A 17,658-nucleotide genomic window follows, 5' to 3' on the forward strand; every position below is an offset into this window, starting at 1 on the left:
CAAGGAAAGAGCTAACTTTAGCTGCGAATTGTACATTTCCTAATGGCACTTCGTATTTTTACGATTTAAAAACCTTGTTTATAGCCCCCAAAATACTCCATTACGAGGTTATTCAACGTGTGTAAAAGTGCTAGAAAGTTTATTTTTAGAAAACCACTCACGCTTTAACGAGGGGAAGCTCTGGCTCTGCCAGCTGTAGCTGCAGGAAGAGGTCAGGTACTGGGGCTGGCACGGGCTGCAGCTGCAGGGAAAGGAGCTGAACCCCTGCCATCAGCCACCAGGGCTGAGAAATCCCAAGCCCCCACCTTACAGCAGGACCTCTGCAGGCTCCGGATCAGGTGCTGCCCTCGGCTTGTGGCAGGAGCAGAAGTGGTGCTGCCCTTTTGGGCCAGGATTCTCAGCGGGATGCAGCTGTGAGGGCCCCGCAGCAGCTTCTCCTCCAGCAGCAGTTTCATGGTGTGACAGCTTCCCGGGGTGAATCCTCGTGGCTTCCACAGGTTCCCTCTCGTGACTGCTTCGAAGGCAGACGTCTCTACTTTTTTTTTTTTTGTCCAATATCCTCATTCAAGTAAAATGCCAGTACAAGTATTACAAAAGAAGCTTTCTAAAAATAGTTTCTAGGTATTAGGGAACACTAGCACAAGAAAAAGTCAAGGCGTAGGCACTCAGTAGGGCAAGGAGGAGTCAGAAACTCAGGCCAGGCTTCCAGCAGCAGTAACTGCAGCTGCCCAGGGCCAGCTCTGCCCGCACGGAAAGCAGCAGCTCAGGTGTTACCTTCCAGCACAGGACAGTGAGCTGTGAAGGAAAAGAGGCAGCTGGGGCAGGCACCTGCGTGGGAGCTTTTCACCAGGCCCATGTGCTGAGTGACACGTGGCAGCTCTTCCTGTCCCGTGGGCTTTACGTGGAGCTTTTCTTTCGTCTCAGTATGTTATCCATCGGCCCTGGCTGTCTGTTTGCATAGTAGTTTCAGAGAGAGACACGGGATGTGAAATAGAGGGCGAGAGTGAAGGTGAGGGTAACTTAGAAAAGGAGGCTGGGGGGTGTTATTAACGAGATGTTTTCCTGTTGAGGATTGTTCCCCTAACTGAAAATGACGAGCTAACCTTTAATGGCAGTAAAAAAAAAACAGAAAAAAAAAGGATTCCAAATTCCCTGTTCTTTCTTTTGCAGCGTGTTTAACTTTCCTTGTCGCAGTGAGCTCCAGCCTGACGGAAGGTACCTCCATGCCACACGAGTTCTTTGCGTGTGCTGCTGTTCAGGCACTGCTGGAGAGAATTATTGGAGCCCCAGCTTCAGCTGCGAGCACCCAGCGCAGACGATGCAGAAGGCACAGAAACGCGCAGAAGGCACCTGTACGCATGGAAACAAAGCGTGCTTTCAATGGGAAAGCAAATTTAATTCCAGCATGTGATTTGTAAAAAGCAGAAAACGATCTATTTGGTCATTGCAAAATCAGACCCAGGAAGAATTTTGCTTGACCTGCTCCTGAGGTCCGAAGCGCTCAGCGGTGCGTGGTCTGTGCAAGCGTGCGGGGCTGGGTGCAGATCACATGGGAAGAAATGAGTAACAAAAAATGAAACAAATTTTGGGAAAAGATGAAAACCCGTGAAGTTTTAATGAAGTGGTTCTGTTCGAGCCCTTCTGCTCGGAGCCGTGCACCGGTGGCAGTGTCTGCTGGGCTCGGGTAAGCAATTAGCTGAAAAATAGGCACCCAAGGGAGAATTCAGTGAGGCTGAGTAGCCAGGATTAGAGAGGATAAGCAGGAAGGTAGAGTGATGGGGGGAGCATCTTTGAAGATTTCTTTGTAAAAATTTTAATTGCAGGCGGTAGAAAATGCCTCTGTGGGATTATTCTTTGCAGATAGCAAAAGTGATGCAATGTCAGAGAAAGGAAATAGGGATTTTTAACGGCGAACTGCAGGAAATCTTCCAGGCAGCTGCTATTCACCTGTCAGCAAGGAAGGAATTAAAGAACAAAGAGCTGAGCTCCCAACAAAAGTACTGAAATCATCAATCTACCAGAGGGAAAAAAGGGATTCCCATTGAAGTGACAACATTTTTCAACACGAAGGCTAAAGAGCAGGCGCTATTGTGAGACAGCTGAACAGGATCTGTCAAAACGCCGTACGTGGACATTCTGTCAAGTGAAATTCAGTGGAAACAAATGCAAGTTAACATGGTGTTCCTTCATACAAATGGATTTTGAGCAAGCTGTAATCCCATGGGGAAAAAGATCTTCAGACTTTCACACAGCTCCAGAAATCTGAGCCCGGGAAGGGCTGGCTAGGTGAGTTAACCCTGCGCTGCCCCAGAAGTGGTTGTCCTGTGTGTTTTCTGATGAAGGAGCTGGAATTGTTCCTATTTCAGTGGGACACCGTGTCCTTGCCTTTTTGATACCCGAGGGACATTCTGATTTGTAATTACTGGTGTCTGTGTCACGTCCTGTCCTTTCACAGCCTTGTGCTCTCTAATTGTATCTCAGGCATCTGCACGGTGCCTGCAGGTCTCGAACCCTTGTCAGCCACGCTTCAGAATATTTCAGAATATTTCTTTACTGAACTAAACCCTTCTGGCCAATTATTTGCTGTAGCTGCTCCTCTCGGGCTCAATCTGTTGACACCTTTCTTCTACAGACGTGCCTGGAATAAGGACGGCACAATGGGAGGGTCCGGGGGCACTTCCCCTGAAGCCCATTTAGCATTTAAAATGCTCTGCATCTTTGCAGTCTGTCTTGCACTTAGTAGGCTAAGAGAATGAGAAGTCTGCTGGCACAGTGTTTATTGGAGATGAGGCTCAGCAGTTCTGACAGAGCCATTCAGAGTTTTCCTCTCCTACACCTGGTGCTCAGTGCCTCAAATCCTGCTGAGTCCCCGCTGCCCTATTTCAGCGTAAGACCCCGCCTAGCTCTAGCTTGCCGTCTCCTGTATTTATTCAGTCTCTCTGAAAATATTGCTTTAAAAACTCCTCTCTTCTATCAAAGCATTTTGTGCCTCTCCAGATGGCTTAATTTGTGTTTGTCCTGTTTGACTTGCAAAGGTACCCAGCACCTGCAGCCCCGTACCCGCTGTCCTCAGCTGCCTGCCCAACGCTGCGCTGTAACCCTAAGGCTTGGTGCTGCGGTCGCTGACACCAATGCCCTGGGTCTCTGGTTAAGGAACACTTCACATTCACCTTTTTTCCCTGCAGTCTCTCACTCCCTGTTCATCACAATGTTATGGGAGAAAGCAGGACGTTGACTTAAACCTCCCTAAACCTTGATTTGAAAGAAAAAAAAACCTGTCTGGGCTGAAACTTTTTATCACCATGTAACTATCACAATGGGAGCCATTCCCTCACAAATATCCTGTGCACAACCAGAGCAATTGCTTGCTGCAGCACAGCCCAGATATCCTCACGGCGTGGCAAGCACGATGCTGCACTCTACCTACAACTAGCACTAGCAAGAGCTTGTCTGAGCTGACTTCTGATTTTTCTAACAGCTCAGTACACGCCTCCTAAAGAATTTAGATTTAAGTGGCATATCTTAGCTTGTCGTAGTCTTTTGTTACAATCAGCTAAAAGATATTCACCGATCAGCTTCAGTAAATAATTCCTTTTGTGGACGCTCAGTACTTCAGGTGCAAACAGATGCAGTAGTTTTAGAGTGGCTGAGAAACGCTTTGCAAGTGCTAGGCTCTGCTGTGCAACAGAAACTTTGACTCCAGTTTCCAGTGTAAATATCTGGTATCAGCTTGTGCACGCTGTCTGCAAACACGCTCCCCTTGCTGGTTTCAACTTTCATTTAATTAACAAATGTTTCTGCAAGTCCGATCGTTAGGGTGGCTGTGGAAAGCAAATCACACATGCAAATAATAGTGAAATGAATTCCATTTATTCTTTGACAGACTACTGGGAGGAAAAAGATGCCTGGCTCTAAGTTTAGCTACCGCTGCTAAAGGAATTCCAGTGATGACATCTGTTGAGAGTACAATGCAGGCAAAAAGCAAGAAAGCTGAATACTCGGAAGGGGAAGAAGAAGAAGGTGTGCGATGGCATCGCGTAACTCTGCTAATCCTCACTTGCAGTAAGTGATCAGTTCTGGCCATTTATTTCTCAAAAAAAAAAAATAAATTCTCAGCTGAAGACAGGGGTAAGGCTTGCATATTATTGATAACGGTGAGGAACTCTTCGGTTTGCCAAGAGAAAAGCAGTAGGAGAGGGGACTGAGGTATTCAGTGGTGGTAAACAGAAGACTAGCTGCAATGCCCTATTTACCTTTTCTATGTTAGAGAACAAGAAGGCACTCGTTGAACTTTGAAAGGCAACGGTGGGGAAAAGGAAGTACTGCATTTAACTCGGGGAGATCATTGCCACAGGATATTGCTGAGGTAAATAAATCTTATATTACATTTTGATACAAAAGTATTATTTGCAGCATCGCTGGCTAACCTAAAACAAATGATCTATGGTTTGGAGAATCAATGGATCGCTAAACAGCCCTTCTGGGAGGAATTCCTAAGCTAAATTAAAATAAAATTTGTGGGTAAAATGGAACGGGGACAAGCCCATGAAACACGAGGCACGGCTGATGTCAGGCTGTGGGATCAGTGGCCCAGCAGAAGGTAACTCCTGACTGCAGTGGGGGTGCTCTGGGGAGCTGAGCAAGGGCAGCATCTGGCTTCACGGAAGGAGCTGAGATAACAGAATAGAGGTAGATTTTGCATTTTCTGGATTTATAGAGAAAAATACTGACAGATTTCCTGGTTTATATTACCTACAGTGGTTCCTGCATGCTGAGGTACAAGGATCTGCACGTCTGTAATCACAAACATGGACTACTGTAGGGTGAGTGACCTCCACGTGTCATTGCTTCAACACCAGGGCCCAGGAAAACGAGAGCAGGAGACGAGACAATGCTAAATGACACCCAGCAGCTCGCTGCCACTTAGCAGTGTAACCCTCCTGCCCTCGGGAGGGAGACAGTCCGGGGAAGAGTTTAAGAGGTGGGGCAGGGAGCAAGGGAAGCAGAACTTCAAGAGGCAAGGCTCAAAAAAAAAAAGAGAGAGAACAAAAAGGGCAGTGGAACCAAATCTGAAGTGGAAGGGTGACTGCAGGCCCAAACTCTCAGCATTTGTTGCAACTATTAGTGTTGGGAAAAATGCTTCAAGTACAGTACCAGAGTGTAAATGAAGCTGGGACCAATTTTTCCTCCCAACTCCTTGCTGTTATCACCCTACGACAGAGGTTTAAAAAAAAATAATAAAAAAATCTATTTCTTGAGACTGCTTCGTAGATAAGCCAGAAGGGTACTGACCTCACTGAACTGTTGTGGTTAAAAAACAAAACAAACAAAAAAAAAACAACCAACAAACAACAAACCAAACACTAGAAACTCGTACTCTGTTCCTCATCTCAAGGGAACCCGTGGAGCGGGGGCCTGAGGCTCGTTCCCACCCGTGCCTGGTCGGACGGTGCTCAGTGCTGCTGCCCCCTCCTCACCCAGCTCCTTCACATGCTTTGGTTTCCAGAACAGATGCACGATCTGTTTGCCTGCGGGAGATACTTAAAAGGGCTTTATCCACACACCACAAAAACAAGCTAAGTTCTGCGAGCTGCTCCATCCCCTTGACACGTGGATAGTCAGAGAAAATACACAGGGAGCTGCTGCCTGCAGTGGCAGGGGCTGAAATGGTCCGAAAAAGCAGTGTATTTCCCCATGGGGGAAGAACGTGATAAGTGAAGAGAAATCAGTGCAACCTGACTTCCTCGTGTAAACAGTGTTCTAGCTACACCAGATATAAAGCCAGTGTATCCTGGTGCCTCCTATGTTTGTAACGGTGGGAAGAGATTTGCATTGTGTAAACAAAGGTCACTGAAATGAGTTTAACCTAACGGCTCCGCAACGAGGAACGAGGAGACGTAGCTGAATTCGCCATGTAAACGGTCTCGGTGCTTAACACTGATGTGGAGTAAGCTGGATTCGGTGGAGTAAGCTGTACGAGGTGATGGGATGAGAGGTAGTGGGGAAGGACAGCCTCTTCCCCGTTGGCTTCATACACAGCGGGCGTCCTGACTTCTCCTTCTCCGTGTGAAGGTATCGGCTGTTTTGCCAGAATTGCAGTGTCATAACATGAAATGGAAGCTGGACTCTTCAAAAGTTTAGCCCCGGATGAAAGAGTCTCAACTCCTTCTCAGGGACGAGCCCTTCCCAAAGAGGAACGTCGCTCCAGGCTCTCAGGGAAGGTCAGTGCTAAGTGTGGCTCCTGATTCACAGATTAAGAATTAGATAAAATATATCCAGTCTATTAGCTGAAAACTCTCTGCTGTACAGGACTGGGACTCGCACGGGGATCTCTGCCGTTCCAGTCTACAAGTGCTCCCTCCAGAGATCAGAACCTCCTGGCTGAAACAGCTCTGCAAAGCTTTCGCACCCCAAAGGGAAGGAAGAGTTGTGCGTTTTTAAGGCTCTCCACAGAAGGGTGGCCGAAAGATCTGTTCTCCAGTGCTATTTGCAGCTTATTGGAACGCCTGGTGGAAACGTGGCAGCGTGGTTGTGCTCAAGCTGGAGGTGAAGACGGGGGGCAATGAATGAAGGGGCCCAAAGTTCAGGGAGGCCCCAGCTCCAGGAGATTCTTGAGGTTGATGTTGCAAAGTGGTAAGCAGTGGCTGCGTCTCCCCCTGTGAGTAGCCCATGACCAATCCCCCTGAAGACACGGGTGGATTGCAAGGAGGAAGATTTAGGGGGAGGAAGCCAAGAAGATGAGAGAAGTCCATGTTAGCAGCACAGAGAGCCTCTGAAAGGTTAGCAGGGCTCTTGGAAAGCAAAGCCTCATCCAGGGGGGGTGGCTGAGGCGAAGAGGACTGAGGCTCACCAGATGAGAGAGACAGGCTGCCAGGGAAGTCTGACAAAAAGCTGTCCACCTCTACTTTGGGTAGTTTCTCAGGCAAATATGAGGTAGATCCAAGCTGATACTTTGGAGGAGGTTGCGGTGGGGAGGAGATGGGAGAAGAAGACTCCAGAGGATAACTCATTCCCATGGGAAGAGAATTAGGAACCAAAGAATGGGGCATTCCTGAGCTCGGCATGGTTTGGAGATGCGTGCTGTACATGCCCACGGGCAGCATGCCAGGGAAGCTCTTACCACCTATCATGTCTCTGGATGCCATACACAGGACGGGACTCAGCTCTTCTTTCACAGCTACAGACGAGCTGCAGCTCAGGAGCCCCAGCATGTCAACGGGCTCCGTCTTAATCTTCAGCAGTTCCTGGGAGTGGCTTTTCTTCATGTGCCTGGTCAGATGATCCTTCCGCCCAAACCTCTGAGCGCAGTACTGGCACAGGAAATCCTTCCGTCCCGTGTGCACCACCAAGTGTCTCCGCACATCTTTCCGGGTGTAGAAGCGCCTGTCGCAGTGGTCACACGGATGCTTCTTTTCCTTCGCCCCGCCAGAAGCCCTCCTGGAATGAGCTTTGAGGTGCTCCAGCAGGACCTGGGTGCTTTCGAACGTCTGCAGGCACACCTTGCAGCTCAGGTCACCGCTGGCAGCCGCGTGCATGGCCAGGTGCCGCCTGAAACCGAGCTTGGTGTTGTAGTTCTTGCCGCACTCGGGGCAGTGGAGGGCCTCCTTGTTGGGATCGTGGGTCTGCAGGTGGTTGCGGAGGTGATCTTTCCGGTGAAACATCTTCTCGCAGTACATGCACTGATGAGGCTTCTGAGCAGAGTGAGTGGCCATATGCCTTTTGGGAGAAAAGCGGGAAAGTTTAGACTAGCGGCCAAGCCCTAGGAGAACACATGCTACTTTTTCAAACTGTTCCTTGCGTCCTACACTGTACGCCACAGAAATCCCAGGGGGCATTTTAACGCCGCCGAGCGGTGCTGAACTGACAGCCCGGGCAGCAGCGACTCTCCAGGCACAGAAGCACAACATCTCGAGCCACGGTTAGGGTCTGTCTCAGCAGTTCCTGGCCTCCCTAGAACGCGTCACCTCTGCGGACGGATACTTCAGTCACCTACTCAGCTCCTGCTCTCTGTTGAGGCTACCAAAGGGGGAAAGGACAAAGAAAGTCGTAGCAGTTTGGGACAAGAAATGCTCGTCCGCTGATGAGACGGCTTCACGTCATCAGGAAGCACCGGGTGGTGGCAATGTCTGTTGACAGCCACTGCGGACGGATTTTACCTTGGTACCTTACGCTCTGACACTGTTCATCACTTCAAGTTCCTAACGATCACATCATTTAACTATTCTACATTTCAGTACGTAAATGGGAGCTCTACTTCTTCATGCTAGAGCAATAGTGCCATAGAAATACTTCTGATTAAAAAGTTACAGAGGCAGGGCTTAGGAAATGTGAATGCTATTCTTGCTTTTCTTTTTGGTTTTTAATCTGTGAACTTCACTTTCTGCTTCAATTTCCTCCTTAGTAAAACAGAAAACGTCTTGAGCTCAGGATAAAATATTATCTGAGGTTCTCTGGAAGGTGCTTAAAGAGATGCCAAGTATGGTAATGTCTGGGACTCAACTGCTTCGCAAGGTAACAAGGGCATTCCCCCTCCTCCACCTTCTCAGAAATTCAATCAAAAAAACATGTCGGAGGGGTTTTCCCCTCTCTTCTGGCAGAGGAGCATTGTTCTGCAGAGGCCCTCAGCAGTTACCTACCTATACAGCTTGTACTTAGAAGCAAAGGCTTTGCCACAGTGCAGCTGGGGGCAGTTGTACGGTCTCTGCTCAGTATGAGAAAGCGTGTGAGTTCTCAGCTTGTCCACATTAGTGAAGGAGGTCTCTGATATTTCACAGTGGCATTTTCCCTGACTTGCGGTCTCTTCACCTCTTGGCCTGGGAACTAATTTCCAGCCTGTCTCTTCCTCCTCCTGCTTTGCATCTTGAATCCAGTTGGGAACACCGGGAAAAAATGCCGTCATGGCAGGCCTAGTGGAACGTGGCCATGTCAAGCAGAACTCGAGCCTGCTGGCGTCTTGCCGTGATGTTGCCTGGGTGCGGTTTCAGTTGGAGCCCTCTGTGACCAAACTGCCTTAACAGCAAAACATCATCATCTGGAATCACAGAAGAGTTGGTGTTAACCCCCTGCACCTTCCACCTGAGCACACGAACGCGGGTGAGCATCAGCAAGTGCCACAAATGCACGAAGGCACTCGCGCTGCACGTTCACAGAGGTGGGAAATTCCCAGCTCCAGAACACGCCTGGTTCTTTCCTCCCTTACCCTCTGTTCCATCTCCCTGAATAAAATGATGTTAAGCTTCTTTGAACAATGTTTGTGCAACTGTTAAGAGCCAGTGTTACCTGCTGTGTGCATTTTCTCCTGAAATAGGTGGGTGTGTCTCTGGAGCTCTAAATACCTGCCCTTTCCCAGCACCTTTTGCAGACCGTGCTCATCCCCTTTTTTCACGTTCTTCATGGCTACTCTCCCTTGCTCTTGCTCTTTGCTCCCCTGGACCAGAAATTTAAGATATTATTTCTTTTTTCAGCCACTCTCCTACCACCACGCTGCACTAGCAAGACCATCTTCTAAAACATTTTTTTTCTTTCATGCTCTTATCCATCGCTATGGAACTCCAAACTGTCACCCACTCACCCAAACGCACCTCCTGCATCCTCTTAATCTATGGCGATTCTCTGCTGGCTTTTATGTAGAAGAAAATCTCTACTGATCTCTGCTAGCAGGTTGGTCTTGAGTCATGTTTGTCTCGTTGGCACGGTACTACATTTCTGGCAGGTTCTACCAGCACTTACACCAGTACGTGGTGAGATGGAATGGAAACCTCAGAAAAGCTCTCACTGAATGTAGCTACCTAAGAAACTTCTTAAAATAGCATCGAGCCCTCAAGCTCTTTCTCGCTCCATGATTGCTTCAGAGGGAGGAACTTCCTGCCTGCACATCAACAAGAGTGCCAGTTGCGGGCAGGATGTGCAACTACGAGGGAACTAACCAACCCTCATGAAGAAAGTGCCCCGCCGAGGGTTATAAATAGCTGAAACAACAATAACGGCAGCCGCACAATCAACGCCATACCCGAGCCGTTCCCTCGGGGCGGGGAACACCGGGAAACGGGATGGCTCCAAGACAATGCGTCCTGTGCAGGAGGTGTGGAAACGTCCGCTAGGAACAGAATTCAGCTTTGGGCAGGCTGAATCCACGCAGGCAGAGCGCAAGGAAAAAGGACCGGGCCTGCTGAGCGCCGCTTTGGTACAACGCAGCGCGACGTGGTGGCTGCCCCTACCCTTTAGGCTGCAGGAATCCCGTGCTTCGGAGAGGTCTTTGCTGGCGTGTAGGGCTGCGGGTATTTCACCTCTGTATGATGGGTGCTGAACGTGGTGAATGTTCTCTGTCTCCTGCTTCAGGGCTGCGTACAGGTTCCAGGTCTCTCTGCCACTTCCTCCAGGTATTTGCTTGTTTCCCTCCGAACACGCTCGGCCATCTGTGCCAGTTTCAAAGCTACCTGAAAGGAGACAAAAGTTCAACTTTGCTGCCTTTAACAGTAAGGTGCACAAACCACCTGTTGCTTTCAGAGCAAAAATCCAAACAAGTTAAGACCTGGTAATTTCGGTATTTGATTACTGTTAAATTTCATGAACCTTCCTTACAAAGTGTGAGATTCTCACAAGAAAAAGGACACTGCCTACTGAGTCTGTTTCCAATTCTAAAGGCAAGTGGCAGGACACTGACAGCTGCAGAGTGAGAAAGAAAAAGAAACCCACAAGATGAGGGTCTGGCATAGTAGCAATGAAAACTCTTTAGCAGCTTGGTTCACCTAAAAGGAACAGCGTAAGCACCGTGACAGGGAGCTTTGGGAGGTTAACAACACAACTCACACCTGGCTAAAAACTCGGTGTGATCTCTGTGCTCATATTTAAAACAGCTTTCTCAGCAGCACTTCCCTAAACTCTGTGGCCAGCAGAGAGTAACAGTCACCGCTGCGTGGAGACACTTAACCTGTGCTCCATCACAGCAGCGGTGCCAGCACCAGGAGCCTGTTTGTCTTATGCAGTCCTTGAAAAACACTTCCAGGCTACAAAGTTCCAGGAACCTCAGATAGGATGGTTACAGAAAACTCCCATCAGAAGAATTTTCCTCTCTTTCAGTTCTACAGAGGTTGAGAGGTTGTCAGTGAACAAGCTGGAAAAAACCACGATCCACCTGAGGGCTGGATTCCCACTGGCTGCCAACACACAGGAAATATTTCACTGTGCACGTTGGGTCTGTGCGAATTAAAGCTGGAAGGCAGTGTGCAAGGACGGACCGTGGGCCATCCCAGCCAGCTGTCACTGCACAGAACACAGTGAGACAGGTCCCAGTTCTACAAAAACCTCTCCGGCTTCACACCAAGCCCCTGCCATGGAGTCCCCCACCTGCTCTGACCGTTTCTTCCAGCAGTTAAACCCCCTCCAGGCACGGTTCCTTACCGAGTACCTGCCCCTAGAGCCCTCCGGTGACAGAGCCGTGCTGGGAACCACATGGGGGAGCTGACCCAGGTTAAAAACCACTGGGCAACACCAAAAGGGGTTTGGGTCAGGTCTCTGACCTGGGCAACAGCAGAGCTGTGCTGTGGCGGGGACGGTGGGACGAGGGCTTGGCTGACACCTTGCAGCTGCAGCTCCTCTTTTCTAAAGGGCCTCTTCGCTGTGCAGTTTGCATTTCTCCATCCTCGGCTTCTGCCTGCTGCTAAGGAGCTGCTGCAGCGCTGCCCTTTTTCCTCTCACAGTGGGACCAGCGAGGTCGGCCTCGGGTCCCCCTCATCCCCTTCCCTCTGCACTGCCCTGGCCCAGCTGTTCCACAGCAGCGCCCCTGAGGGGCTCACCCTGCTGCAAAGCCTCTTACTTTCTAATTTTCCCTCCCCCAGCCAGCTGAGCCCCCCGGCCAGCTTTGCTGAGCCTCCCCACGTCGTTAAAGCCCCAACCTGCTCAGGCAGAACCCGGCAGCGACCCCACAGAGCTGCAGCCGGTGGGAGCCCAGCACCGGGCGGAGGCTGCAGCTCGGGAGCTCAGCCCGGCCCCCGCGCTGAGCCAAATCCTCGCTGCCCCTTCCCTGCTGCCGCTTCCCACTAATTTATTATTATCATTACCATAATTAATTACCATAATTAACTGTCATTAGTAACGTTTACAGGCACCCAGCCGCAGCCCTCAGGCACCTGCTGCCCCCGTCCCGCTTCCCTCCCCCCCCCACGGCCCCGCTGCCGCCCCGAGGCCCCCGGTGCCCCCCCAGGCTGCCCCCGCCGAGCCCCCCGAGCCTCTGCCCGGTGCCCGGTACCGGGAGCTCGGCCCTGAGGCCTCCCCGGTGCCCCTCGGGCAATGGCGGCAGCAGCCCGGGACCGGCCCTGAGGGGAGGCCCCGGGGGTGTGTGTGTGTGTGGGGGGGGCGCTGCCGGTACCGGGACCCCCCCGGTGCCGCCCCCGGTGCGCACGGGCAGCCCCGGGAGGAGGCTGAGGATGAGGAGGGGGGGCTCGGGAGGGAGCCGGTGCGGGTTGGGGGGGGTCCGGAGGGAGCCGGTGCCGCCCCCGCCCCGCCCCTCCCCCCCCCCCGCACTCACCCCGCTCCCCCGGGCCCCGCCAGGCGCGGCTCCGGCGCAGGCCGCGGCGGCCCCATTGTGCGGGGCATTGTGGGAGTGACGTCAGCGCCCGCCGCCGCCGCCTCGATGGTGCCCGCGCCCCGCTAGAGCGGCCGCGCCGCGGGGCACGCTGGGAAGGGGGCGGCCTCCCGCTGGCCTCCTCCGCCACCGCCATGGCGCCGCCGCCTCCTCCTCCTCCTCCCCCTCCTCCCGTCGCCGTTTTCCTCCTCCTGCTGCTGCCGCCGCTGGCAGCCGGTGCCTGGGACGCGGCCGGGTACCTCCTGTACTGCCCCTGCATGGGTGAGGCCCTCCCGCAGCCCTCTCCCCGCCCCTGCCCGCCGCCGGGGCCCGGTGGAGCGGAGGCTGAGGCCCGTTCTTCTCCTCTCCTCATCCTCCCTCCCCTCAGGCCGGTTCGGGAACCAGGCCGAGCACCTCCTGGGCGCCCTCGCCTTCGCACGGGCTCTCAACCGCACGCTGGCTGTGCCGCCGTGGATCGAGTACCGGCACCACCGGCCGCCGTACACCAACGTGAGCACCGGGGGGGGGATCGGGCTGGTACCGGGGGCAGCACCGGGAGAGATCGGGGGGGAAACGGGGGGACCAGAGGGAGCAATGGGGGGGACTGGGGGGGACCCGGGGAGAGGCTGGGGGGAGCACCGGGAAAGACCGGGGGAGAACCGGAGGGGAGCACCGGAGGAAACCGGGGGGGGGAGCCGGGGGGACCAGATGGAACACCGGGAGGAGCACCGGAGGGAACTGGGGGGAGCACCGGGAGAGACCGGGGGGGAAATGTGGGGACCAGAGGGAGCACCGGGAGGAACTGGGGGGACCAGAGGGAGCACCGGGAGAGGCCGGGGGGGAACCCGGGGTGGAGCACCGGAGGGAACCAGGGGGAGAACTGGGGGAACCAGATGCAACACTGGGAGGGACTGGGAGAGAACGTGGGGGGAAATGGGGGGACCAGAGGGAGCACCGGGAAGAACCGGGAGAGAACTTGGGGGCAGCACCAGGGAGGAGAAGTGGGGGAACCAGAGGGAGCACCTGAAGGGACCGGGAGGGAACCAGGAGGTAAATGGGGGGACCAGAGGGAGAACCGGGGGGAGGCTGGTGGGGAGCACCGTGAGGAAACGGGGGGAGGACTGGAGGGAGCACTGGGAGGGAACCAGGGGGTGCAGAGGGAGCACCAGGAGGGAACCGCGGGGAGGCTGGGGGGAGCACTGGGGTAAGGAACTGGGGGGGAGGGACTGGGGCGAACGGGGGGGGGGGGGGGGGAGCACCGGAGGGAACCGGGGGGCAGGGCCCGGGCCTGGCCTCGGGGTACCGGGGCTCCACTTGGGGCCAGCCCCATGGTGAGGCTGTGCCCGCCGCCCGCAGCTGCACGTGCCGTACGAGCAGTACTTCAAGCTGCAGCCGCTGCTGCGTTACCACCGCGTGCTCAGCCTCGAGGACTTCATGGCAGAGCTGGCGCCGCGGCACTGGCCGCCCGGGCAGCGCGTGGCTTACTGCTTCGAGGCGGCGGCGCAGAGGAGCGCGGACAGGAGCAGCTGCCCCATGAAGGTACGGGCACCCTGCCCCTCACAGCACGGCTCACTGGGGGCATTTGGGGCTGGCTGGCTCCTCCGTTTGCAAACACGGCCCCGAATCGCCACGAGTGCTGTTCCTTTTGCTGCTCTGCGTGCCTTGCTGCGCCTTCCTGGCAGTTCTTCCAAAGAATTATTTGTAATTCTTCCAAAGAATTGCCAGCAAATGCCCGGGGTTCAGGAAGGCTGTTTGTGTAAATGGGTCTTACCTCTTCTGACCTGATTGCGACTGTCAGGAAAGCAAACCTGGAAGAAAAAATGCCCATCTCCTACTGGTCCTTTCCTGGTTCCTGTCTGGTGTAATTGTGCAGCTCGTTTTAGAGTAATCTTTAAAACATTTAATGACTGCATTGTTCTTGTTCTTTTAAAGCAGCCTTTGCATTAGTTCTCAATTACCTCTCTTTAATATTTCACTCTCTCCTTCCTGTGGAACTGATAAGGGACAGGCAGGCAGTTATATTCCCTCTGTGCTCTTCCTGTAACGGAGGAACTCTGGCTCTGCAGCCCGGGATCTTGTTAGCTCACTCTCAGACCCCACGCGTGCACTGAGCGAGCGCTTGTCTCTCCTTTGCAGGATGGAAATCCCTTTGGTCCGTTCTGGGATCAGTTCAAAGTGGATTTTGATAAGTCTGAACTCTTCAAGGGAATCTCCTTCAGTCCTGCATACAAGGACCAGTGGATCCAAAGGTAGCAAGAAGCTGGAGAACTGCTGGCATGATGCTCTAGGCATTTAGATTAACTCGGGAAAACAAAGCCACGAGTGACTTTAGTCATGTTGATATGTTTGGGTGACAACTGCTCTAGCCTGGGATGAAAATGTAAGCAGTCATTGCTAGGTAGCTCACTGTTACGTGTATTGGATTCTTACCTTTTCGTCTGTCAAAGAACACTAGTGAATTTGTTACGGGGTGGGAGGTCAAATGTGCTGTCAGAGTTTTGCTCCATTCTGTTCCCACAGCAAAATGGTTCAGACCTGTCTTGTATAAATCCAGGGCAGCAGGTGCTGTATGTCTCAGGCTGTTCTTACCTTCACAGAACTTGTTCTCAGCAGTCCTTGTGCAAAATTGTGTGTGCAAGGTTGTTATACTCCCATCCATTTGACTTTCTTTTTGTTTTTTTTTCCTCCCCGTAGGTTTCCACCATCCGAGCACCCCGTACTTGCTTTACCTGGGGCTCCAGCCCAGTTCCCGGTCCTAGAGGAGCACCGCCCCCTGCAGAAGTACATCGTGTGGTCTGATGAGATGGTGAAGAAAGGAGACGCCTACATCCACTCCCTGCTGGTCAGGCCGTTTGTAGGAATTCACCTGAGGATCGGCTCGGATTGGGTATGGCTCGGCGCGGGGCTCGTTGCTGTAGTTGGGTGGCTGACACCATGGAAAAGCTGTTGGAGTAGAAGCTGCCCTTCTGGGACAGGAGCCTGAACCTGCTTGCACTCAGTAACTGCTGCATTTCAGTGCTAGGAATGCTGCTGGGATTCCTCCTGCAGACAGACCGTAATGCTGCTGGAAGGGGTGGGGGGCTTGGTAGCGTGTTCTTGGTGTGTTCTTGCAGCCTTTCCGTTCAAACGTGATGTTTTCTCTTCTTCCAACAGAAAAATGCTTGTAACATGTTAAAGGACGGGACAGCCGGGGCTCACTTCATGGCATCACCTCAGTGCGTGGGCTATGACCGAAGCACTGCTGTGCCCCTCACCATGGACATGTGCCTGCCGGACCTCAAAGAGATCAAACGGGCTCTCAAGCTCTGGGTGAAGAAGACAGAAGCTAAGTCTGTTTATATTGCCACTGATTCCGAGCCCTACACGAAGGAAATACAGCAGTTCTTCCAAGGAAAGGTAAAGCTTCTGGAAACTTAATCCAGCAGGAGTGCTTTAATAAAAGCTGGTGTGCTGAGACATTTGGCTTGTAACAACAGGTGACTGGGTTAATTTACTTTCCTTGCTGTTCCCTGCAGGTCAAAGTCGTGAGCCTGCAGCCGGAGGTGGCTCAGATCGATCTGTATATCCTCGGCCAGTCCGATCACTTTATCGGGAACTGTGTCTCCTCCTTTACTGCCTTTGTAAAAAGAGAGCGTGACGTGCATGGAAAACCCTCTTCGTTTTTTGGCATGGATCACCCGCCAAGGTTACGGGATGAATTCTGACCGAAAGAGGAACGGGCTCAATAGTTCTCTGAGCGTGGTACCTCACTGGGGGACCACTCGTGTGCTAACGGTGTTCTCCGCTGTGCAGAGCACGCTGCCAGGCTGTGGCAGGGCTGTTTCCAGCTCCTGGGTACTCCTCACAGTCACTCTTCTGTCTGACCTCACTTCTGTGTTTCCAGGGCGATACCAGACAGAAAAGAAATTTTAAATCATGAAGTTTATAGGAAACTGGAAACTATACATATACGGTTCTCATGATGTAATTTATATATCTCTCCATCCTCATTTTTGGGGGTGTGCCAACAATTCCAAAGAAGCTGCTCAGATTTCCTCTCTTTTACCATTAATAATTTTTATCTGGAGATGTTGAGAAGCTTCTCATTGTCCAGAACTGACTGTAAGTTCTTTTAAAGTGCAAAGTATTGTCAGAAATATCATGGTCCTGAAAAGATAAAGATAAAGCTCAGGATAGGAAATAAGATCTGGGTTTTATCGGGTACAGCTGTTGCCTTGCTGGACCCACATCACCTCGGTGCCTCACTTTCCGTTCCCTGTGGCGGGAGATTCCACACCTGCCTCACAGCAGTGCTGAGTGGGCGGCTGTGGAGCAACGCCTCGATCTCCAGCAGTGCTAGAGAAGCCTGGTGGCAGCGCGTTCACTCGTTACAGTTACGTGTTCAGATGGTCTCTGTATTGAACTGGGGAAGGGTTTTGGAGGGACGTGGATGGACGATTGTTTGTAGTGGAGTTGGGGACTTAGGGTTTTGTAGCTGTTGATGTAAGGTGGCAGTCTGTTAGAAATTGTTTTTAAGCTAAAGGTCCTGCCGTAGCTGTAGCGTGGGTTGGTGCATGTTTTACCTAGGTCCGTGTTAATGGTGTCTGTTTTTTTTTTGATTTCTGTACTCTGTAAAAATAACCCCTCTGACAACAGAACCCCTGGCGGGAGGGCAAATTCCCAGCAGTGAACTGAACAGCGTTAGCTAACAGCGAAACAGCAAAACCACCAAAAAGCTTCAGTTTGCCCCAGCATTTATCTATCCGTGTACCTCTGGCACCACATCGGGGCCTTCAGCAGCAGGTCTCAAAGCGCCCACTGCCTTTTGTCCTCCTGTCACCTTTTTTTGAATCCAGGCTGCAGAACTGGGGTTAATTCCTGATAGTGCCCACGCTCGTGAGGCTGTGGTATGGGGCCAGCCGCCTCTGCTGCAGTTCGCTGGGTTTAATTCTGGCATTTTGGGGTTTTTGTTGTTCCTGCTGTTACTTTCCACCCCCCTCCCCGTGCTGTGAAGCAGGTTGGCGGCTCCGTGCCTCGGCCCCCCGGTGCTGCCCGGGGGTGGGCGGGGGGAGAGGAAGAAAAAAGGATATTTTTTAGAAAAAAACATGTATTTTTCT

At 52.4% G+C, this 17,658-nt stretch overlaps 2 protein-coding genes across 2 annotated transcripts; one reads left to right on the forward strand and one right to left on the reverse strand.

Moving 5' to 3' along the window:
• Positions 1-5,920: 5,920 nt before the first annotated feature.
• Positions 5,921-8,920, reverse strand: PLAGL2 (PLAG1 like zinc finger 2). The gene is made up of 2 exons (XM_084296656.1): positions 8,637-8,920; positions 5,921-7,716 (listed from the first exon to the last, which is right to left on the reverse strand). The coding sequence occupies exons 1-2, from the start codon at positions 8,897-8,899 to the stop codon at positions 6,495-6,497; spliced, it is 1,485 nt and encodes a 494-aa protein (XP_084152782.1). The 5' UTR covers positions 8,900-8,920; the 3' UTR covers positions 5,921-6,494.
• A 3,790-nt stretch (positions 8,921-12,710) lies between these two features.
• On the forward strand, positions 12,711-17,651 carry POFUT1 (protein O-fucosyltransferase 1). The gene is made up of 7 exons (XM_084296562.1): positions 12,711-12,844; positions 12,951-13,072; positions 13,919-14,101; positions 14,699-14,811; positions 15,257-15,449; positions 15,716-15,958; positions 16,078-17,651. Exons 1-7 carry the CDS (start codon positions 12,718-12,720, stop codon positions 16,264-16,266), a joined length of 1,170 nt encoding a protein of 389 aa, XP_084152688.1. The 5' UTR covers positions 12,711-12,717; the 3' UTR covers positions 16,267-17,651.
• The last annotated feature ends 7 nt before the right edge of the window (positions 17,652-17,658 follow it).

Source organism: Netta rufina, assembly GCF_964035555.1.
Source record: "Netta rufina genome assembly, chromosome: 16".
Taxonomy (NCBI): Eukaryota; Metazoa; Chordata; class Aves; order Anseriformes; family Anatidae; genus Netta; species Netta rufina.

What these genes read in the sequence shown, in the direction of transcription:
- PLAGL2 (XM_084296656.1), bottom strand. Translation starts at nt 8,899, where the DNA reads ATGACGGCATTTTTTCCCGGTGTTCCCAACTGGATTCAAGATGCAAAG. An exon ending in TCTAAGTACAAGCTGTATAG is followed by an intron (nt 7,717 to 8,636) that starts GTAGGTAACTGC and finishes TTCTCCCAAAAG; the next exon opens with GCATATGGCCACTCACTCTG.
- POFUT1 (XM_084296562.1), top strand. Translation starts at nt 12,718, where the DNA reads ATGGCGCCGCCGCCTCCTCCTCCTCCTCCCCCTCCTCCCGTCGCCGTT. An exon ending in GGAGCAGCTGCCCCATGAAG is followed by an intron (nt 14,102 to 14,698) that starts GTACGGGCACCC and finishes TCTCCTTTGCAG; the next exon opens with GATGGAAATCCCTTTGGTCC. An exon ending in AAGGACCAGTGGATCCAAAG is followed by an intron (nt 14,812 to 15,256) that starts GTAGCAAGAAGC and finishes TCCTCCCCGTAG; the next exon opens with GTTTCCACCATCCGAGCACC.